Below are 23126 nucleotides of genomic sequence, written 5' to 3'. Positions count from 1 at the left end.
GTCTATAGCAACCCAAGGCTATAACAACAGATTGATAACCTCAATTAGGGAAGACCCGGGAGTGGGAACTACCCTATAGAGTTATCACCCATCTATCCAATCTACACCCTCAGAGGGAAATGAACAAAGATAGAAAACCAATAACCATATGTAGCGGTTATTTCCAAGCAGGAGCCTAGAAGACCTTTCGTAAAAGGAGTTCCCAGGCCAAGCATACATAAAGAAGCCTCAAAAGTTGGAGTAAGGGCTTTATGTTGACCTGTAGTTGAATTCACCTACAGTCAGTAGAGAACCCATCTTAGTTTAGGTAAGATGGTCTCAGATAAAAAGGACAGAAAGGCATGTGCCCTATAAGTACTGGTGTTGCCGGAAGTACCAGTAGCGCCAGTGGGGGGTAACGGCATTACTGCCAATGTACTATGTGCCCTAAGGCACTGGTACAGACATCCACTCTCGTAGACTAGTACTAACCCCGCCGCCAGTAACAGCAATGCCATCAGGGGCAATAGTGCCAAAGGGCGGTGGAGATAGCGGGCAAAGGCTTTTGCAGAAAATACTTTGCTAAAGGTGAAGGCAGAGTCGCCAGTGGCGGCACTGCCGTAAGCAGCGACGTATCGCCGCTACGGGTACTACAGTATAGAAGAGTATAATGCGTCGATAGTTGGCGACAAAGCCGTTAGGTACAGGCACTGCCAAAGGCATGTACCCTAAATGTACCAGCGTTGCTGTAAGTACCGGCAGCGCTAGGGTTAACAGCATTGCCGCCAGCATCCTATGTGTCTTAAGGCGCTGGCACAGTCAACCACTCTCATAGACAAGTACAAGGCCTGCCGCCAGTAACGGCAACACCGTAAGGGGCAAAGGTAAATGGCATGGGTTCCTGGAGATAAACGGCATGGGTTCCTGCAGAAAACACCGTGCCACAGGTGAAGGCAGTGTCACCGGTGGCGGCACTGCCGTAAGTAGCGACACATCGCCAGTACAGGTACCATAGGATAGTGCGCCAATAGGTGGTGGCAAAGCCGTTAGGTACCAGCACTGCTGTTAGTCTGATAGCTTACCCCTCAGGGAGAAGTATGCCGATGGCCATGGAAGGGTCAGATCCCAGAAGGAACCAACCCCCACGATCAACAAATGCAAATACACAGCAGCATAATGATAAAATTCATGCAACGTCCGTCCCGGAAAGGCCAGGATATAAAGAGAGGTGACGGAATGGGGTAGCTATACCCATGCACCAAATGAGCATTCCTTAACAATCCCCAGAACAGAGGCGACGGCAAGGAAGTCAGGCTCAGAAAGAAATCTGGATTCAATCCGAGGGTTATCCCAACAAGGAAGCGTCTCTAGACAGAGACACTCTAGGCCGCCGCACCCTGAATCCCAGGAAAGGTTAGAAAGACTCTAAAATAAATGCCACGCCGTCAGAGACGGCAGCTGTAGGCCGATAGAGAAATCTCAGAGGCTAGGAGGTAACGGCAGTACATGTAAGTCGGCACACCGACATGTTGAGAGCACTATTCCCAAAGGGGAGCTCCAATGGACTGTGCAGTCCTAGTATGATAGATCACGAGCGAATGCAGCATGGCGGATCAACGGATCGCCGATGAGGGCTAGACTAAAAATAATAGGTCGATGCCGCAGGTCGATCGAGAAATCCCAGAGGCTAGGAGGGAACGGCAGTACAGGTAAGTCGGCGCACCGACATGGTGAGATCACCCTTCGCAAAGGGGAGCTCCAATGGACTGCACAATCCTAGCATGGGAGATCACGAGCGAATGCAGCATGGCGGACCAACGGATTCGCCGAGGGCTAGGCTATGCCTAATAAGTCGAAAAAACCGGGGGATCGAAGGCAGGCAAGCATAGGGGCTCAGTAAAAACCCTCTAAAGGTAAAATGGCCAAAACAGAGCCCAAGGTATCGTAATGCTAAAATAAAGCTAGCTAATGTGATACTAGTGAAATAAGACTAAATGAACACGAAATAAAAAGGGCGGTCGAGTACGCGACATGGCGCCAAATGGCTAGCTGGACTCGGAGCACCCGGCTCCCTCATCGCCTAAAAAAGTTAATTAACCACTCCCTGAGGGGATCTAAAGCAGTCAAAGCTAAATCAAACTGTAAAAGAAGAGGGTACTCAACTTAGACGACGAAGAGGAGGCCATCATGCGAGGAATTACTCCAAAAAAGCTGATAAAGGGGCGCACCCAAAAGTCAACAACGAAGTAGGAACGCTGCGAACAAAAGGAATGGGTTCATTAGAGACGGACAGTACTATGAGGGGAGATGATATGTAATGGCTCCTCACCTATCCTTCTTCTTAGATTCCTAGACTGGGTTAAGTCTGTTTGGGGTGCAGATATTTATGGTTATCTATGGATACGTCCCTGATTATACACGATATCTTAAGATAGTTGTTCCAGGGGTTAGAACCCCGTGATACCTGACGTTAATTCTCTTGAAATATCACTCGCACAAATATTAAACAGTAGGAAGCTACCGGAAGGACCTTGCATTACGTCGACATGGCTGGAGCCCAAAAATGTATTGAGTATGCAAAGTGTTTATTTTTTTCACGACAATCTTAAGGATGCATTTTGCAAACTTCCTTCACCAACAAGCACAGCTCCATCATATGCTCTTGCTTTTAAATTCTTTTTCTTTTAGTCCACATATTTTACAGAACATAGGTGTAATGTTATGTTTTTTTGTCCATTCAAAGGGTACATCGCTAACAATGGGTACAGCTGAAGCGGCGCTATCCATCATTCAGTGAGATTAGCCAGGTACTAAAGCACTGGGTATGTAAGTTGTAACACAGGTGGCCATGCTTAAATATACAGTATACTTCGCTCAAGTAATGCCTCATTCATGGGTAGTGCGTCATTTGTTTGAGTCTACACTGTCATTTTTCACGTACTCTCTGTTACCATACTCAGAAACCACAGGTGCCCACTGATAGTGTAGACCAGCCTAAGTTATCATCCGAGACTGTATTGATAGATGAACATGAAATTGTTAGTGTAAAGTAGGAGGAATTCCAGTTGCCTGTTAAACAATTAATTATTTGACACGAGTGCGCGATATAAAAGATCTTGCATTTAACTCGACCCAATTCAAGAGTTCTGTAAATAATTTGAGTCACTTATGCTTCGTTCTGATTATTGATATCCAGACAAATTAGGGTCAGATTCAGGTGAAACCCGGCAATGGCACCGGATCATTTTGAAAAACAACAGATGATTTAACTGGGAGCATGAATGTACTTCAAATTTAAAGACTGCAAGATTTGAGTTCAAATGAAATGAACGAAGTTAATGTTGAGTCTGTAGGAATCCCTGGGTTAAGCATTATGACGTATCAGACACTAAGTAGGCAAGCACTGTGTGTAAGTTTAGATGTTGAAAAAATGAATATTTTGAAGTAACAAGTTTCTTTGACCTATATGCAAGAATAATAAATATTGTCTTCCAAACCCTTGAGAGAATTGGTGTGTCATAAAAGATGGTAAAAAGTAAAGAATTGATTATTGTTAGATGCTATCTGGCATTGTAGTAGAAAGGATAAAAGGAATAAAATGATGCCTAATTATATCGGTTTCTTTTTGAGTTGTGAGTGTAAGTTTAACCAAGTAATTTCAATGTAAAATTAGGGAAATCAACGAACTTGCGTGCATGAATGTTGTTCGAGATGAGAAGTTTTTTTATTTCATTGCCATGTATTTGATATTTATTTTTCTTGGAGATACATATTTGTATGATATGTATACTTTATGAGTATGACATTAGTATTTTAAGTATTTGTATTGACATAATGTGCAAGTTTTCTGATTATTGTGTTGATGATTTCTTATGTTAATTTATTTTTCATGGTTTGAGTTCCCATTGCCATTGTGGGATTTCAGTTGAGTTAAAAGATGTTACGAAGAATATGTAGTAATCTCAATATCCTGGGATTGGTTGAACCAGAGAAAAATTTTCAGAACCAAATAACACGTATATAAAGGGGAAACAATTCAGTTATTTGAAAAGTTAAGCCAACACTGTAGATAATTTGCTCTAACTGGGTGATGTTGAAATTTTAACGCTCTCAGATTTGAGTGTTGGGTAACGTCATTCTTTGTGAAGATTTTCATGATGAGAAGAATGAGTGTCAGCTGAATTTTTACACGTACCGCACATGAGGAGTTGTGGCCGTCGATAGAGAGAGAGAGAGAGAGAGAGAGAGAGAGAGAGAGAGAGAGAGAGAGAGAGAGAGAGAGAGAGAGTGTTACAAGGATTTTGGATGTCTCAAAAACTTTTTAGTTCTTCCACAGAGAATCCATTAGCTCTTTGGTAGAGCGGTTTAGTTAAAGCATCTCGTGATCTGGTCTAACTTATTCTTGAACTTGTTTACCGTATTACTGTTTACCATATCCTCTGGAAGTCTATTCCAAGTATTTGCTATTTTGTATGTAAAGAAAGTCACATTGAGTGGTAAGCAGCTCTTCTAGGAGAAGGACACTCAAAAATCAAACCATGGTTCTCTAGTCTTGGGTAGTGCCATAGCCTCTGTACCATGGTCTTCCACTGTCTTGGGCACGAGTTCTCTTGCTTGAGGGTACACTCAGGCACACTATTCCTTCTTATTTCTCTTCCTTTTGTTTTATTCAAGTTTTTTATAGTTTATATAGGAAATATTTATTTGAATATTGTTACAGTTCTTAAAATATTCAATTGTCCTTGTTTCCTTTCCTCACTAAGATATTTTCCCTGTTGGAGCCCCTAGGCTTATAGCATCCTGCTTTTCCAACTAGGGTTGTAACTTAGCAAGTAATAATAATAATAATAATTGAGTGGTGTTGTATCTTTTCAATACCAGTTTGTATCTGTTACCTCTGGACTGATTTGTGCTAAGCACGAATAGATTGTTGTAATCTACATTTGTTATACCTTTAAGAAGTTTGAATGCCTCTATTAAATGTCCCTTTAGTCGTCGAGTTTGTAGATAAAATAAGCTCAAACATTCCATTCTCCTTCGATATCCAAATTGCCTTAGTGTTGGAACTAATTTGGTGGTCCTAGTTTGTATTGCATCCTGTCTATCTAATAAAAATAATAGTATCTATATCCTTCTGAATACTTGGAGCCCAGAAATGGACTCCGTATTCTAGATGACGTCTTACTAGTGATTTGTACAGATGTAGTGTAGTATCTTTGTTTCTGTATTTGAGAGAGAGAGAGAGAGAGAGAGAGAGAGAGAGAGAGAGAGAGAGAGAGAGAGAGAGAGAGAGAGAGAGAGAGAGAGAGTGTGTGTGTGTGCCACTGGTTCTTAAAGAGAGAGGGATTAGAATTAAGAGGTGATTTCTGTTTTTGATGTTTGTATCACTCTTAGAGTGGCATATGAATGTTACTTCACTATAACTGACTATGATTGATACAATGCGACTTAGTAAAGACTGGCGGGGATGGATTAAATTGGGGAATCATTGACATTCCAAATGTAATTAAGAGTTAGAGTAGAGTTTGATGCCTATTATTGAAGTTTGGCTTTTGTAGTGCATGTTCTCAATGTAGTCCCCCACCTTCAGGCAGGGGTAGGTGAGCCTTCATCAGTTACAGGCCAGTTGCAGCACGTGTGATCCCTGCAATTTCACCCACATAAGCGGCCGAATATGAGTAGTAGAAGACGAAAATGATAACTACCTCAGCAGTGGGGGTGGCTAGGGGGGGCTCCAAGTATACCTAGAGAGTGTAGATGTTGGTTCAGATGTCCACTTTCATTGATCATACTTTTATTGATTTTACTCTTACCATTATGTTTATTATCATTATTTTGTCATGACTTATGATCCTAAGATTTTTTTTTTTTTTTTTTTGGTAACATGATGATTTTTGGGGTAAACTGTGTAAGCATTGTGTGTCATGCTTGTGTAAGCCTGTGCTACATCCTAGATCTCTTTCAAACTCAGGGGAGAGGTCCAGGTCCAGTTGTATGCCTAATGTGTAGGAGATTGCTTGCCTAACCCATAGTTCGTTAATTGCATTCACTAATTACCCGAGGGATTAGATTGAGTTCAGTATCTTGGGATAAGAAGTTATGTTCTGTTGTACCTACTCTTGAGTTTATTCTATGATTTTGTGTTTTGATATTACACAGTGCCATATATACTCCAATATGAATTATTTTTGTTCATATGATTTTTAAACGGTAGATGTTAAAGACTGATAACCAATCTTTTTTCTCCAAGTTTTATTTTAAATAATGTAGTGTAATCACGCACATCTGTTAGTGTTGAATTAAATTAATTCTATGTTTTGTTTACCCATGTTTTGTTGGGCAAGGCTTGTCTCCAAATCGTGTCTTACTCTTTAGGACTTTCTAAATTCCGTGGGAATGTTTTTTCCAAGCCAATAGTGTTATTCTTCTTTTAAAAGTAAATTTGTTGTTCTCAGAGTCTGTTGAGTTTGAAATTTAGTGGGGGGGGACATTGTCACATAAATTTGTGAATAACAAAATATCTAATGATGTCCCGCATAACCGTTAGAAGAAGGGCCATGGGAATGGTGACCCAAGACCCTGTGAGAAACATTTGTGAGTCTCTCTTGCGCAAGCTGTCGGGATAAAATTGTTGACTAAGCATAGACAAACTGAGGCTCTTCTGTATTCCTCATGTAAATGCCAGAGGAAGGAAAGTGGTGGGGGCTTTTGCAATAAGCAGTACAAGCATCTTCCATTCGACGCTGGGCTTCACTACTATCCAGAGGAAAGGCTCTGACCGCCCATCACCAAGCAGCAGGCCCAGATAATCTCACGAAACGAATAGCATGGGGACGACGACGACGGATAAGGATAGGGAAGTGGGGAATATGGGGAAAAGAAGAGTACCTCTGAGAAGAACACCAGAAATGATAAAGCACTACCTCTTTTTAGTACAGTTTTCTTTAGTGATTTAGACTTTAAACATGTGGAGTTAATGTTGTCCTTCTGTATCCCCATTCCCTCTTGCGTGACTTGGTTAACAGTAACTCTACAGTGTTTAGTTGATAATTCAGAGTTGAGATTTGAGTAAGAATACATAGAACTATTAATAGGAGAGTCAATTAAGTTGTTCCTAGTTCAAGAGATCCGCACTCTCAATTGAAATTTGAAAAAAAGTTATAATCAAAGGTTCTGTGCTCATTGTGTGACAAATACTCTGGAATATACACTGTTATTGAAGCTTAATCGCTTGTTTTTTTCTGACCACGACTCTCCTTACTTTAATTGTTTTTATAAACTGACATTCTTTGTCAATATATATACAGTATATATATATATATATATATATATATATATATACATATATATATATATATATATATATATATATATATATACTGTATATATATATATATATATATATATATATATATATATATATATATATATATATATATATATATATATACATATTTATGTATATAAATATATATATATATATATATATATATATATATATATATATACAGTATATATTACATATATATACATTATATACACACACATATATATATATATATATATATATATATATATATACATATATATATACATACATATATATAGATGGTATATCTTAGCAGTCCATGTTTGCCAATGGTTGTACTAGTATAAGCGAATGAGCAAGTTCGTGGAATAATGAGAGCTTGGGTGTGGAGGAAATGGGCGCCCCCCCCTTAAATCTTGATGAAGTCACTGGCAGCAGGGTGATGGATTGGCTTTATGGCAAAGGACAAACTGTCTCTTTGGCTTTTAGTCCTGATGCCTGTCGGTTGATCTTACAAGAATTAGTATGGTCCAGCAGGGGTCACTTGTCTTAGTTAGATGGGCACTGTGCATCACAAGGAACTGGCTATCCTTTGATGCATCTAGCCAATGATTCCTCTATGGATTTAGTCAGTCATGGAAAGAGAAGATGACAGAATGGCTCCCAGTCCATGGCATAGCGGGATATGAAGAATCTCACAGTTTACAAATACTAAAGAAAAAATGAAAAATAGGTAATTGGAATGTTAAAAGCATGAATCAGATAGGAAGTCACAGCAAGTGGAAAGTGAATTTATGAAATATAGTTTGGATGTCTTGGCCCTAAGTGAAACACGTTGTAAGGGGATTGGTAAAGAAACTTTAGACCAACATTTCTCAACCTTTGATGGCCCATGCCGCCGCCCCTCCTCCCACCCCACCAAGTCGCAAAAACTCGTGGGCCCCTGCCCTTCAAAAGAAAAAAAAATCAGATTTTGTTTTAGGTTGTTTACTCCGTCACTCTAGAATTATAAATCAAAGTAAAAAATTTTGCTGAACAATACAATTAATGAGACTTGCTGTTGGGCTCATGTGACAAGGCGAATATCGTTCCCAACATCAAGACGGTTTCTCGACATAATTTTAATGGTTGCCAGGTCAGAAAATCCAGATTTGCAAAGGTATATTGTGGCGAATTGAATGAGCATTATGGATGCCTTCTTGCTGAGTAGTGGATATGCATCCTGAACAGACAACCAGAAGCTGGAGAGGTCTTCTCTGTTACTGGAGGCCAGCTTCATTGCTTTTGAAACCTTCAACTCTGTGAGCGCCTCTGCTTCGTTTTCAGTACGTTCAATTTCGGTGTTGAATAGGTAAGTGTGGGTTCTATGGATTCTATGAATGCTCTGTGGGCTCCGTTTTCTCTTTCAAAATTGAGGGTAAACTCTGCTACCTTCTTTACTCTGAGTCAGACACTATCCTGACCTAAACACTAAGGAAAAAAATAATTAGGCAAATGGTTTAAAATAAAAAACTCTTCCCCTATGACCGGAATCTCATCACCTTAATTATACATTCAAAACTTCTGCATTCTGAATTGCTGTTTTCCAGCGTCCACTCATGGCCCCCAGTTGAGAAAGGCTGCTTTAGACCAAGGCAAAATATATATATATATATATATATATATATATATATATATATATATATATATATATATATATATGCATATATATATATATATATATATATATGTATATATATATATATATATATATATATATATATATATATATATATATACTCTACTCAGGAAGATCATATGGAGTTGGAAGAGAATGGGTAGCAATGTTAATGATGCCAAGAGTAAAAAAGGCATTAACTGAGTGGCTAGCTGTAAATAGCAAAGTTCAAATCAAAGCAGTGCAATATGAGTGTTATAGTTTGCTATGCCCCAACTAATGATTCCCATGAAGAAAGTATAGATGAATACTATGAAGAACTGCAGAGGGTAATAGATGAGCTCCCTCGGAGAGATAAGAAAATTGTGATTGGCGACTTCAATGCTAAAGTTGGAAGAAATAATCAAGGAATAGAGAATGTGATGGTTGTCGAGGGTCTTGGTAAAGTTGCAAATGGAAATGGACCACATTTCATAAGTTTCTGTTCAGCAAACAATCTTGTCATTGGAGGTACTCTTTTTCAACACAAGAACATCCACAGGTATACATGGACTTCACCACGTGGCAACTAGACAAATCAGATAGCTCACATTGCCATTAATAAAGAGAGAAGGAGGACTATGAGAAATGTAAGTAGCTATAAAGGTGTATATATTGGTAGTGATCACCAGCGCCTCATTGTCACACTGAAATTCAAACTGACAGCACCCAACAGAGAGATGGATAGAATAACTAGGTTTGATACAACTAAGCTTTTAGAAGAAGAGCACAGAGAAACTTTTACAATTGAATGTAGGAATCGATTTGCAGTCTTAGAGATATTAATAGACGAAGAAAAGGCAATTAATGAAGAATGGTGTGATATTCAGAACATATATCAGTCAGTTGGTAGGGAAGTCTTAGGACATGTGGTTACAAGGAGAAAGCCATGGATATCGAATGATACTTGGGATACTATAAAAAGGAGACAAAGACAGAAATTGATTGTTGAAATTTTTCGAGGAAGTAATGAAAATTACAAGGTACAGTGAACCCTCGTTTATCGCGGTAGATAGGTTCCAGACCCGGCCGCAATAGGTGAAAATCCGCGAAGTAGTGACACCATATTTACCTATTTATTTAACATGTATATTCAGACTTTTAAAACCTTCCCTTGTACGTAGTACTGTTAACAAACTACCCTTTAATGTACAGAACACTTAATGCATGTACTACAGTACCCTAAACTAAAACAGGCACAAATATTAAAGGCGATTTTATATCATGCGTTTCCTAAACACGCCAAAAAGCACAATAAAAAATGGCAACCAATGTTTTGTTTACGTTTCTCTGATCATAATGAAGAAACAAACGCATATACTGTACACATCTGTGTATAGGTTAGTTTTTGCATCGATTATATTGATTATTCAGTACAGTATGTTGATTTTGTTATTACCAATATGTATATATATATGGGTTATGAAAAAAATCCGCGAAGTGGTGAATCCGCGATGGTCGAACCGTGAAGTAGCGAGGGTTCACTGTAGATTACACTAAGTATTCCAGTGCTGATTGTGCGGTCAAAAGAAAACCCTGAAATGACTGGGGAGAATATTTCGACAGTAAAGCAAATGAGGCTGACAAAGCTATGAATTCAGGAAGTGGCTATGGTGTAAGAATTGCTCATAGAATTGCTCATAGAATCCCCTTACAACGTGTGTCACTCAGGGCCAAGATATCCAGACTATATTTCATAGAAAAATTCTCCACTTGGTGTAACCTCCCAATCTGATTCATGGCTCTAACAATACAATTACAAATTTTTAAATTTTTCTTTAGTATTTATAAACCTGGAGATTTTTAGCACCGCGCTACGCCCAGGACAGGGGGCCATTCTGTCATCTTCTCTACCCATTGAAAGACTAAATCCATAGAGGATTCATTGGCTAAATTCATCAAAGGATAGCCAGTTCTATGTGATGTGCAGTGCCTATGTAACTAAGGCAAGTGACCCCTGCTGGTCCTTTACTAATTCCAGTAAGATCATCTGGCAGGCATCAGGAATAAAAGCTAAAGAGACATCTTTGTCTATCGCCTTAAACACCATCTGTCATCCTGCTAACTGTGACTTCTTCAAGATTTAGAGGGGATATTTCCTCCACACACAAAGTTCTCGTTACTCCTCCAGGTTGCTTATCCGCTTATATTACCGTTGGTAAACATGGATTACTAAGATATACCGCCTAGCAAGGTATTATTGTTATTATTACTTGCTAAGCTACAAAGCAGGATACTATAAGCCCAAGGGCTCCAACAGGAAAAATAGCCTAGTGAGGAAAGGAAATAAGGAAAAACTGCAGGAGAAGTTTAATAACAATAATATTAAAATAAATCTTTCATAGAGAAGCTATAAAAACTTGAAAATAACGAGGAAGAGAAACAAGATAGAAACAAGACATCTCTAACCCAAGACATTGGAAGACCATGGTACAGAGACTATGGCACAACCCAAGACTAGAGAACATTGGTTTGATTTTGGAGTGTCCTTCACCTAAAAGAGTTGCTTACCATAGCTAAAGAGTCTCTTCTACCCTTACCAAGAGGAAAGTAACCACTGAACAATTACAGTGCAGTAACCCCTTTGGTGAAGAAGAATTGCATGGCGTTGTCAGGTGTATGAGGACAAAGGAGAATATGTAAAAGAATAGGCCAGACTATTCGGAGTGTGTAGAGGCAAAGGGAAAATGAAAGTAAGAGAAAAGTAACCACTGAACAATTACAGTGCAGCAATCCCTTTGGTGAAGATGAATTGTTTGGTGTGGCAATGAGGAGCTGGTGATCACTACCAATATCTGCACCTCTATAGAATCTCACATTTCTTAAGAGTCCTCCAATCAAATAGAGAGTTTTTACTAATAATTTCTTTGCTAGATATGAATTTTTTTTCATTATGGTAAAAAAAATAAATCCTGTAAATCTGGGGAAAAAGTAAAAAAAAAAATATGAAAAAAAATTGGAAAAATGGCTCAATTAGATTGTTTTATAATGTCTTTTTAATTTATACATAAAATTTCAATGCTACATCTTTATAACTAAGGGAGAAGATAGAATTTGAAGGTCAATAAGTAGAGTTTTGAGATACGGGCATTTAAAGATAATATTAATAAATCACGATTATTATAAATTTTATGTTCCTTTTTTAGATATCTACTAGAAAAAAAAATAATAATGAAAAAAATAGATATATGTACATATATACGTATATATAACAAGGGTTATATAACTCACAGAGCAAGACGAAAGAAAGTTTATAAAATAAGAAGACGGTCGAAGTAATATTCAGAGGGGAAAATTTTAGATTCAAACTGCGGGAGTAAATCCCCAAAGTTTAAGGGCTCTCTTGCCCGTCACAATCCTTCAACATGAAAACAATATTTCCAGTTGAAAAACGATGACTTTGACAAGGGGCGAGACAAGACAGCTGGGCAGGATGAGACAGCTGGGTGAGACAAACTGGAAGGGCATGAAAAGAAAGTAGATTGCTGGAATCGCCGAACTCGTCGGTGAGGTATCGCAGTTACAACCAGCCTACAAGCTACCTCGTCCTCACGCTCTGACGAACCACACTCCAATATCCTTCTTTTAGCCCTGCATGGAGGAGAAAAAGAACAAGCTTCGGACCTCCACCTCCCTCCGGCGGCTGAGCATGCTAAGAACGTGGGATAGTGCTGTCGTCAGCATGCTGATCAGGAACTGCCAAGAGCGAAGACGATGGAGGCGGTGATGGTGCAGGAGCAGACACTTCCATAGGTCGTGACACTAGAGACTCCGACAGTGCAAAACCTTCGGAGTCTCTACGAGGAAGATTGAGGCCAACCTCTGAGGAAGCCGGTGTACGCTTCCTCTGTGCCCCAACAGCAGCAGCTCAAGGAGACCCTCCTTCTACGGGGGACCAGCAATCCCCAAGGACAGTCACAGCTGGAGTACACCATCAAGTGAAAAAGTTACCCGAGGAAGAGGGCAGCGCCGCTTCGCTAGGGAAAGCAGCGGAGTCCTCCCCTAAGGATTGTCCAAGCATTAATGAGTCACCTCTACTAAACGATCGATCCCCCGCAGAGGGTGATCAAGGAGGAGCTTCAGGCAGAGATCGAGGAACAGAAGAATGAAGCCGAGGTTTCTTCCCCTTTAAGATGACCCTGAAAGAGACAAATCTCTCTTAGCCTTCTTCCGCCTTCTAGCAATCCTCTCCCACTGGGAGGATGACCACTCTTGGCATTAACGTTGGTATCCTCCTGAGTATACGAACGTCATCTGCAGGCCGGACACAGGGAATGTGGGTCACTCTTGATTGCTCCAGGATAAGTCCGCATGCTGGCCAAGAAGAAGAAACAATCACACCTGAAAAGATAAAGTAAAGAAATAAAAATTAGTCAAATAATAGTCAGTAAACAGTGGTAGAGAGAGAGGACGTCTACTCTCAGCATAGCCAAAAGCCAAAGTGACAAGACAACACAGGTGTGTGTGAGCAGGGTAGCCGGTACTACCCCCAACACCTGCGCTAACTAGCAGTGGGGTAGTTGCGCCTCGCTAAAAATCTCATGGCTAGTCTTCTAGCTTCACCAAAAGTGTATTCCATAATAAAGAGTGAAAGGGTTTTTATTAGTGTTGGAACTAATACCATTATCATGTTTTATGACATGAAATGTTTGAGTTTTGTGACAGAAGTGTCTGTCAAATAGCTATGAAGAAAAGTAGGAGATGCATTCTAAACATTGTTGTCCATGTCTTGGAGGCACTCAAGTAGCTCTTGCATGAGCAACGAATATCCTGTAGGAGATTTGGTGGTGCAGGCTTTATATCAGTGCTAATTCGTACAACTGACCCATTTTCAATGTTGAAGCCATATTCCTCCTTTTTCAGAACTGATGCACCCTTACAGAGTGAAAGTGGAAGGCTCTACTTACAGGTGGCATGTGCTCCAAAAGGACATAATTGGGGAAATTACAATCAGATAGCATATCATGTTCAAAGTCATACTTTTGTCTCATGCACCACCATAAGGGCACACAAAAAACTTCTCTTCTGCATTTTCAATGGTTTCCTTATCAGCTGATGTGTCCCCAAATAACTTCATCAGTTTTTGCACTTCAGCTAATGATGTGAGAATATTCAACATTTTCAGTTTGCCCATTCCAAAGAATGCTGAAGTGGTATCACAGCCAGACAGCATGCACAAATAACAAGTTCTTGCGCAATTCCTTTCCCAAAGACTGATGGAAGCTATGAATAGCTATTGTATGTTGTCTTGTCACTATGAAGATGGTTGTCTTTTTTTAGGTGGTACAAGAGGAGTATCAAAATGTCTATCTTCAGCCTGGACACAAACCTCTTTGTATCCCTGTGTTAGCTGAAGAACTTTGTGGCAATAACATTATCCTCGCCATACTTCACAGAAATACTGGCCTCCTCAAGAAGTGTTCCTAATAGTTTGATGAACTTTTGCTTATTCTTCATATGGCAAGAAAGGCAGTCTTGTTTTGTGGCACTGGTGTGTACACAAACATCAAAATGTCTGGAGCTTATGCATGGTGCAGTTGTCTGAGCTTTTGTTCAGGATTTTAGGTTGTTTTGATTTCATAGCTGACAAATGTTACCCACGTAAGCACTTGCTCACCCTTCCACATTTAACAAATGATATGGAGAGTTCACAGACATTTCCAATATTTCCAACCTTAGGCCAAGGTATCTGATGGATGAGCGTACATCCATAAATGATTTTTGGAACTGATCTATTGTAATCATTGATACAAACCTTTGGATTCATCTGAATCAGAGGCTTTGCAAGCTGTGGTTTCTGTGATTTCTGCATGCTCCCATCATCATGAAAGAGAGCAGGTGCGACAGTTGCTAAATCATGAGAAAATACACTTTGCTGCAATGGACCAGCAAACTTTGGTATAGTTCACTAGATGACATATAAATGGGTTCACTTTCAACCTTAAGTGGTTTATGCATTGCCACAAAATTTATAGCCTGATGTGGTGTTTTTAGAGAAATTTCTCCTTATTTCTTGTCATACAGAGGATCCTAGATCCTCCAAAATCAATATTCATCCTTTCATTAGCAATAATTCCTGTTAACCTAATTCCCATCCTTGCTCACAAAAAAGTTATGACTTTCAAGGAACTTTGTAAATTTCTTTAGATCTTTCAAGTCTTGCTTGATGTTTCTTGGATGAACATCTCAATGTTGTTCTGACCAGGTCCCAATGAAACCATTGTTCAAACAACACAGGAATCTGTGAACTAGGTCATGATATGGACAAAGGAGCCAATTTGTCTGTGCTGCCTCTTTGTATGTGATGTTTATTTGGCCTTCCTGTGTTTTCCTAGCTCTCATCATATTGTTTGATGGTCATGTCTGACCAAATTCCACTCCAAAAGAGTTTGCCAATGCTCATCAAAATTAAAAACCCTTCCACAAGTGGTTCATTAAAGCATGAGCACAGTTTTAAGCAGTCTTACATGTACAATCTACAGCACTTTGCATAGTATTTAGCCTAGTACACCATCCAAGCAATTCTAACAATTGTGAGTTTCAATGGTTGTACAATATGATTCAGCAACTATTTATGCATACCTTCTGGATTAATGAATTAGTCATAATGATCATTTAATATATATATATATATATATATATATATATATATATATATATATATATATATATATATATATATATACACAAAGGCACATAAATTACCAAGCTACAGAGTAATTTCCACATCAACCTGGACATACTGTTGCCACAACCCCAATACAAGGGGAAACACAATATATATTTAAACTAAGATTTGCGAACAAAAGGGCAATAATGAAAGCTATAAGGATATGCACTAATTGATGGATATACAGTATATAGAAAGGAATGATCAGTTGGACTTCAGCGTGCACATATTGACTGGTATGTTCTAGCATTTGTTCCTGAAGTGTGAAGTCTGATAACAGTAGTAGCTTGGCCAAGGCACCAGTGATCCATTGAGATACAGTACTACAGCTAGAGAGTTATTGGGTCCTTTGACTGGCAAGACAGTAGTACATTGGATCTTTCTCTCTGATTATAGCTCATTTTCCCTTTGCCTACACATACGAGTAATAGTCTGGCCTATTATTTACATATTATCCTCTGTCCTCATATACCTGACAACGCTGAGATAACCAAATAATTCTTCTTATCTCAAGGGGTTAACTACTGCACTGCAATTGTTCAGTGTCTACTTTCCTTTCGGAGAGGGTAAAGGAGAATTTAGCTATGGTAGGCAGTTCTTCTAGGAGAAAGACACTCCAAAATGAAACCATTGTTCTCTAGTCTTTGGTAGTGCCATACCCTCTGTACCATGGTCTTCCACTACCTTGAGGTAGAGTTCTCTTGCTTGAGGATGCACTCGGGTACAGTGTTCTTATTTATTTTCCTCTTTTAGTTTTTTAGTTTTTACAGTTTATATAAAAGATTTATTTCAATATTGTTACTGTTCTTAAAATATTTTATTTCAATTGTTAACTACCTCTCTTGTAGTTTATATATTTCTTTATTTCCTTTCCTCATTGGGCTATTTTCCCCGTTGGAGCCCTTGAGCTTATAGCATCCTGCTTTTCCAGCTAGGGTTTTAGCTTAGTAAGCAATAATAATAATAATAATATTATATTTTCGTATGAGATTCACCATATTAATCCCTTTTTTAACTATATTTCCATTTTGCCCTGAACAAATGTGTATATAAAATACCACAGTCAGAGTGATAACAGGCCTGATATGTTAAAGATCATTTAACTTGTGATTGTATGACTAAGTGTGCAAATACTTGGTTGTCTTCAAGTGTGAAATGAAGTGTCATCCTGATGGTGGCCATGTTTAAAAAAATGGCAGCCATGCTGGAAACTGAGTTTAGGATCTTTATGAAAATAAATCCTCTCAAATATGTTCACCAATTATCGATATAAAATTCTGATGCCTGGTGCCGGCCAGTGCATAAAATACATCTTTTAGGAAAATCTAGCAGCCAATTTGATTTTTAACTAAAAAACAGGTTCATCCAAGGTTCATGTTGGTTGAATTTGTTTCGGTGTTCAAAGACCCCCAGACAAAGAGTTCTGTGCAAAAAAAAAAAAAAAAAAAAAAAAAAAATAATATTTTACAAAATGTCTAGGTTAGGCCATTTTCATGTCAATTTTTACTTTTCCTAACGAGATGCTTTTCATTCGAGAATAGGCATTCTTTTAATATGGTACACACGTAGCCTCCTTTCACTTCAAAGCTAAGAATAAAAGACTACATGTATACAAGACAATATTATTTACACTCATAAAAACTTTATAAAATTCCTTTCAATCTGCATCTATGGAGACTCATTTTGTAATAAAATATTTTTGTAATTATTTCAAACCGACAAAATATATTAAAAAATCATAATATTTAAATATTGGAATTGGGCAAAGTACTGTAACTAAGAATGCAAAGTAAAAAGCACTTGTAAACCAGAGACTTTCTATTCATTGAAACACTAAACTGGTTATCTTTATATCTGGAAATGTCCCTGACTTAGCAGTAAAGCCTATGTTTGTATTTACGGCTGGAATTGATAATACTGTTTAACAATATAAGGCATCAAAACATACAGTATTTCCCAATTAAGGGAAAATTTGTCGTACAAAAACTAATTACCTGGTAATCTTAGAATTTTCACCACTCTGTCAATGATATTTCTATAGTCTGGCATTGGTAAGTATAGTATATTCAGAAACATGGCCATGTTGACACTATGATCTTTTATGGTATCAAAGTCTATCACATACGGTCCTTTTATTACTTCTGATTTGAAGCCTGGAGGAAGTAAATTATGCGCTGAAAAGTATGGTATATGGCCCTCTCGACACCATCTGGAAATAAATTATTTTCAGTAAAGTACTAAACCATTAAAAACAGATCTCAATCACATAATCAATAATATATACACTTACATACAGAAAAAAAAGTAAGTTAAATCAAATGCAAGAATGTTTTTCACGAGAGGAGATTTACCAACCCACCGAGTCAAACTTAACTCCTACAGAGCTGGCCCAAATTAATTTGGTAGATATAAAACATAACATACAGTATATTATAACTTATTCTTAAAAATCTAAATTTGAAATATAAACACATGATATATAGCTATTTAAATTTCATATATAGCTAAGAGTTAAAATCTGAAAAATGGAAAAATTCTCTGTATTCAATAAAATGTCAGATAACTTTGCTGATAAAATATAAATTTCATTGTCTTAAAAAAACTCTTCATTCACAAAATAATGTAGTATGGTGAAAAAAATATCTCAATTACTCCACTTGGGAGCTGTCTCGTAAGGTGTGCACATTAAAAGTATATGCTCTGGGTCAATCTCATAAGCCCAATACGTAATTACACGTCCTTTTATCTTTCATACCTGATGATTCCCGTAAAGAAGCAATCAGTCTGATTTGTTTCAATTTATTACTTTCTGGTTCATTATTCCACATAGTTTGCTATTTTGTTACTATTAAATGCTTCATTGTGCTTGAATAATACTTAAAAGGAAGGTTTAATGAAGAGTTGTGGTAAATTTATGGAGGATTTAGCAGCAGCATCTGCTTATGATTACCAAAAGCTCTAACACGGGCAGGAATCTAGCTATTTAAATATTTGCTCCTTGCGAATAGAATTTGTTAAGGAGCTCTTTAATTTGTAATACCACTTGCTTCTTATGTGTGTAACCTTTGAGAACTTTTATTGCATTCTGTGAATCAGAGCAAATACCAATCTTGAGATTCACATTCTCTTAACCCTGGAAAGGTATGATGGGTCGTATGCGACCCCTACAGCATTTTCAAAACCTGTTTTTTCCCCATAAATCATCAGCTGTCTCGAATATGGAAGTGATCGACCTGCAAGGGGTGACTAGTCTACATGCCATTGTCTGCTTTAGGACTGATTTTCGTCTAACTTCCCTCCTTCCCCGTTTTTTTACCCCCCAAGGGGTCGACCTCGACCCTGACATACCTTTATAGAGGTAAGTGATCAAACAGCAAAGTTATTACATAATTATAAATTGTCGAACAGTGTTGATACTTGTTTGGTTCTTTAGAGTTGGAAAGTGTGGATGGATGGTGTGTCTACCACTTGCATGACATTGGTTTTGGCTTAGATGCCATATATTGCCATGAGGTCCATTTTCCCTCAAATGCTAATTTCTGAATTTTTTTTATTTTTTTGCAAATTTGGTGTTTTTCTATTTATTTTGAATTTATCTTCAATAATGGCCAGAAGGCAGTATTCCCTCGGCATGGATGTCATCAACACGCTTCTAATGGAGTTAAAAAGAGATGTTGATGATAATATGGAGTTTGCAACCCCATTCTTCATTTCAAGTGGTAGATTGGGCTGTAAGAGGTGTTGCGGTCTGCGGCCATTTTGTTGACATACCCGAAAGGTAAGTTGGCATATCTCTATATATTCTTGTTCTGTATAGAATTCGTGATATTTTGGTATATTTTAATGCGTAAATATCATATTTTATAGGAGATACAATGATTTTCATAAGAAATTTACATTGTGAAACTAGGCTGTCAAAAAATTACCTTTAGATTTCGCCCCTGATATAACAGTAAATTACATCTTAGTGCACATTTTATTATGTATTTCTGTTCTAGGATAATATGAGTTTATTCTATAAAAAAAATTAGCCTCTTCCTATTTCATTTGGGTACCCAAAAATTTCATGAAATTTGGACAAATTTTATTGGCCAAAAAAGTTACCCTTTTTTCCCCTTTCAGATCTTGACTTCTATGAGTCCAACTCATTTCCAGCAATTACACGCTGTTGCTTTGCCATCTAAGAAGGTGTCCCTAAAGGGATTTATGTGTATATGTATATTTCTATTTTTTGTGAATATTTACGTCGTCTTTTTTTTGTATACTTAAATTTTTAATATATTTCCAATAAAGTTATTTTGTAGGTGGGTATCATTTATATTTTCAGTAGTTTTTAGCATTCTTTGAAGTATTTTTAGCAAGTCAAACAATACAGATTGATGCATAACTAAATTTTTCCTGAATTTTTTTCGTAGTCGGGGTCGCGCGCGACCGAGTATACCCTTAAAGGGGTGTCCGAGGAGCGTACCTATCCAGGGTTAAAACTGTTGTAGCAATGTAAATTTATAGTAAAATAATTGATAGTTCAGAAGTAAACGGTAATGAGTACTGACTAGTTTTGTCTTAGACTACTGCAGCACGGCCAGCACTAATTGAAGATTTAGGGCCATCAGTGTATATGTATGTATGTATATATATATATATATATATATATATATATATATATATATATATATATATATATATATATATATATATATATATATATATATATATATATATAGCATAGTGAGATCCTTTATTTTCACTTTCCTTTAGTGGCAGCTTTTCTGGCCCTATACAGCAGGGGAACCGAACTCTCTACAGCAGGGGTGTCTAATTCATTTGCTCCTAAGGGCCACCTTTGAAACACTTCAATTTTTGAGGGCCGCAAGAGAACCAATACAGTACATTATATATATATATATATATATATATATATATATATATATATATATATATATATATATATATATTATATATATATATATATATATATATATATATTTATAAATATAAATATATATATATATATATATATATATATATTTCTTTATACACACACACATATATATATATATATATATATATATAATTCATATACATAAATATATATATATATATATATATATATATATATATATATGTATTTATATATATAATATATATATATATATATATATATATATATATATATATATATATATATATATATTATATATATGTATATATATATGTGTGTATATATATATATATATATATATATATATATATATATATATATATATATATATATATATTATATATATGTATATATATATGTGTGTATATATATATATATATATATATATATATATATATATATATATATATATATATATATATATATATATATATATATATATATATATATATATAAGGGATTTTGATGTAGGAAAAATCTATTTTTGGGCGAGATAGCCATGTTGTCCTGATGGAAGTTCCTTCTGGCAACTTTCTACTGTTTAATATTTCTGCGATTGATATTAAAAGAGAATTACCGTCAGGCATCATGGGGTTCCAACCCCCGGAACAACTATCCAAAGATATCGTGTATAATCAGGGACGTATCCTAAGAGAACCATAGATATCTGCACCCCAAATCGACCTTTCCCAGTCTAATTCTCTAAGGGAAAGGATAAGTGAGGAGCCACTACATATCCTATCACCTTTCAGGGCTCCCATACGACCACTGCCTCTTCATTCCACATCGCAGCTGAGCTACTGTGAAATAGAAGCCTCCAATGAGCAAAGTAGTGGTAGAAAAAGGAAGTAACGGGTGGGCCATCAGGACGACATGGCTATCTTACCCAAAAATAGATTTTCCCTACGTCAAAATCCTATTTTTGGGCTCGAGCCATGTTGTCCTGATGGAAGTGTACCAGAGAATTATCTATACTCGGTGTGGCGCTTTGCATGAAAAACCTCAAAGTAAAAAATGCTCCCCACTTATGTGACGAAGCATAATTATCAATTTCTACCTTAAGTTTGAGCCCAAACCAATCTGAATTTGGTAAATATGATGGACTTCTAAGGGGGATAGATCTGTGACCGGCCATCAACCACGCCCGTGGTGAAGAACACTCCCCATAAAAGCGAGATGTTATAAACAATACCAATATCATAAGCGCAGTAAGTAATCAGCATGGAACAAAATACTCATCTGCAAGCAGATCCATAAGGTTCAGTAAGAGTATAAAGTAACCATAGTATACTGCTTATATTGTCACTAAAAGGAATTAGGTCTAGCAATAAAATGCATCCAACAGTATACAACCTTTTATTACCAAAATATTTGAGCAAAAATTAATACAAGTTAAATGAAAAGCATTTTGATCAATTAATGTACCCAACTACAGTATATACCCTCGAATAATTTGTACTTAATTAATCATGAGGGGAAAACCAATTAATATGTCCTAAATCCCCATAAAAAGGAAGTCTTATGATAGAATTTAAGCCAAATATGGCCAAATTCAAAATACAGTCTTATACCTAACAGCGTAAACTGAACTATTATAAGCTCAGTTCTAAAGTAGGTATACTATACTAGAATTAGGTACACATGTAAAATTCAGAGAAACTAAATTGAATCCTGGAAATAAAATTCTAAATTGTTTAATGATGATCATGAAGCAAAAAACCAGGGACGCACTTGAGGGCTACCGCGTTGCAGCAGGTTTAATAACACTACCTGCTGCCACCACAAAGTGACGTAAATCATCCAGTTGCTTCATATAATGCTTGAAGAACACCCTGGTGGACTTCCAACCAGTATAAACCTGTAAACTTCAAAGGACATATACTGAAAAAAGTTCAGTTAGGAAGCCACTTTCCTAGGATCATGACCAAAAGACATGCTAGCCGGGTTCCTAGGATCATGTCCAAAAGACATGCTAGTTGGGTTCCTAGGATTATGACCAAAAGACGTGCTAGCCGGGGTCACTCCTTATAAAATATGCCAATTTTGCTCACACTTGTTTCAAAGACAATTCTGATCCCACCGTTTTACCTCTAAATAACTGACCCCTTTTAAAATTCTTTGTTCTGTCAAGATATGTTTTTAAACACTGCACTGGGCACAGAGCGAGATCACTTACGAGGGGAACTATTTTCCACGGTCCCCAACGTTTAGATGGAAGCTCATTCTTAGCCAAAAAGGTAGGATCAGGGTATAAATTAACCTCCCCATTGTCTGTCAATTCTATGTGACTTTCATCCCGCGAGAGAGCCACAATTTCCCTAACTCCAGCACCTGAAGCCATACCGATTAGGAAAATCACTTTTTGAGATAAATCTCGTAAAGACGCTGTTTGATTGTCAATTTCCGAAGCCAATTGTAACACTATATCCAACGACCAGGAGATCGGTTTCAGAGAAGCCGCTGGTCTTAACCTTGCACCAGCTTTCAGAATCTTTTTGAAGAAGTATGAATTAAAATCTATGTCAAAGTT

General features: G+C 37.2%; 1 protein-coding gene across 4 annotated transcripts in view; it reads right to left on the bottom strand.

The window, feature by feature from the left end:
• Positions 1-23126, bottom strand: part of TAF1B (TATA box-binding protein-associated factor RNA polymerase I subunit B) — a 411270-nt gene that overhangs the window by 78014 nt on the left and 310130 nt on the right. For all 4 annotated transcript variants that reach the window (XM_068392341.1, XM_068392343.1, XM_068392342.1 and 1 more), the window contains exon 5: positions 17649-17863. In XM_068392341.1, the coding sequence (XP_068248442.1) occupies positions 17649-17863 (215 nt within the window). The remainder of the gene's footprint in view (positions 1-17648; positions 17864-23126) is intronic.

This window comes from Palaemon carinicauda, chromosome 18 (genome assembly GCF_036898095.1).
Source record: "Palaemon carinicauda isolate YSFRI2023 chromosome 18, ASM3689809v2, whole genome shotgun sequence".
NCBI classification, from domain to species: Eukaryota; Metazoa; Arthropoda; class Malacostraca; order Decapoda; family Palaemonidae; genus Palaemon; species Palaemon carinicauda.
Note: the sequence above shows the minus strand (reverse complement) of the source record. Positions and strands in the feature narration are given on the sequence as shown.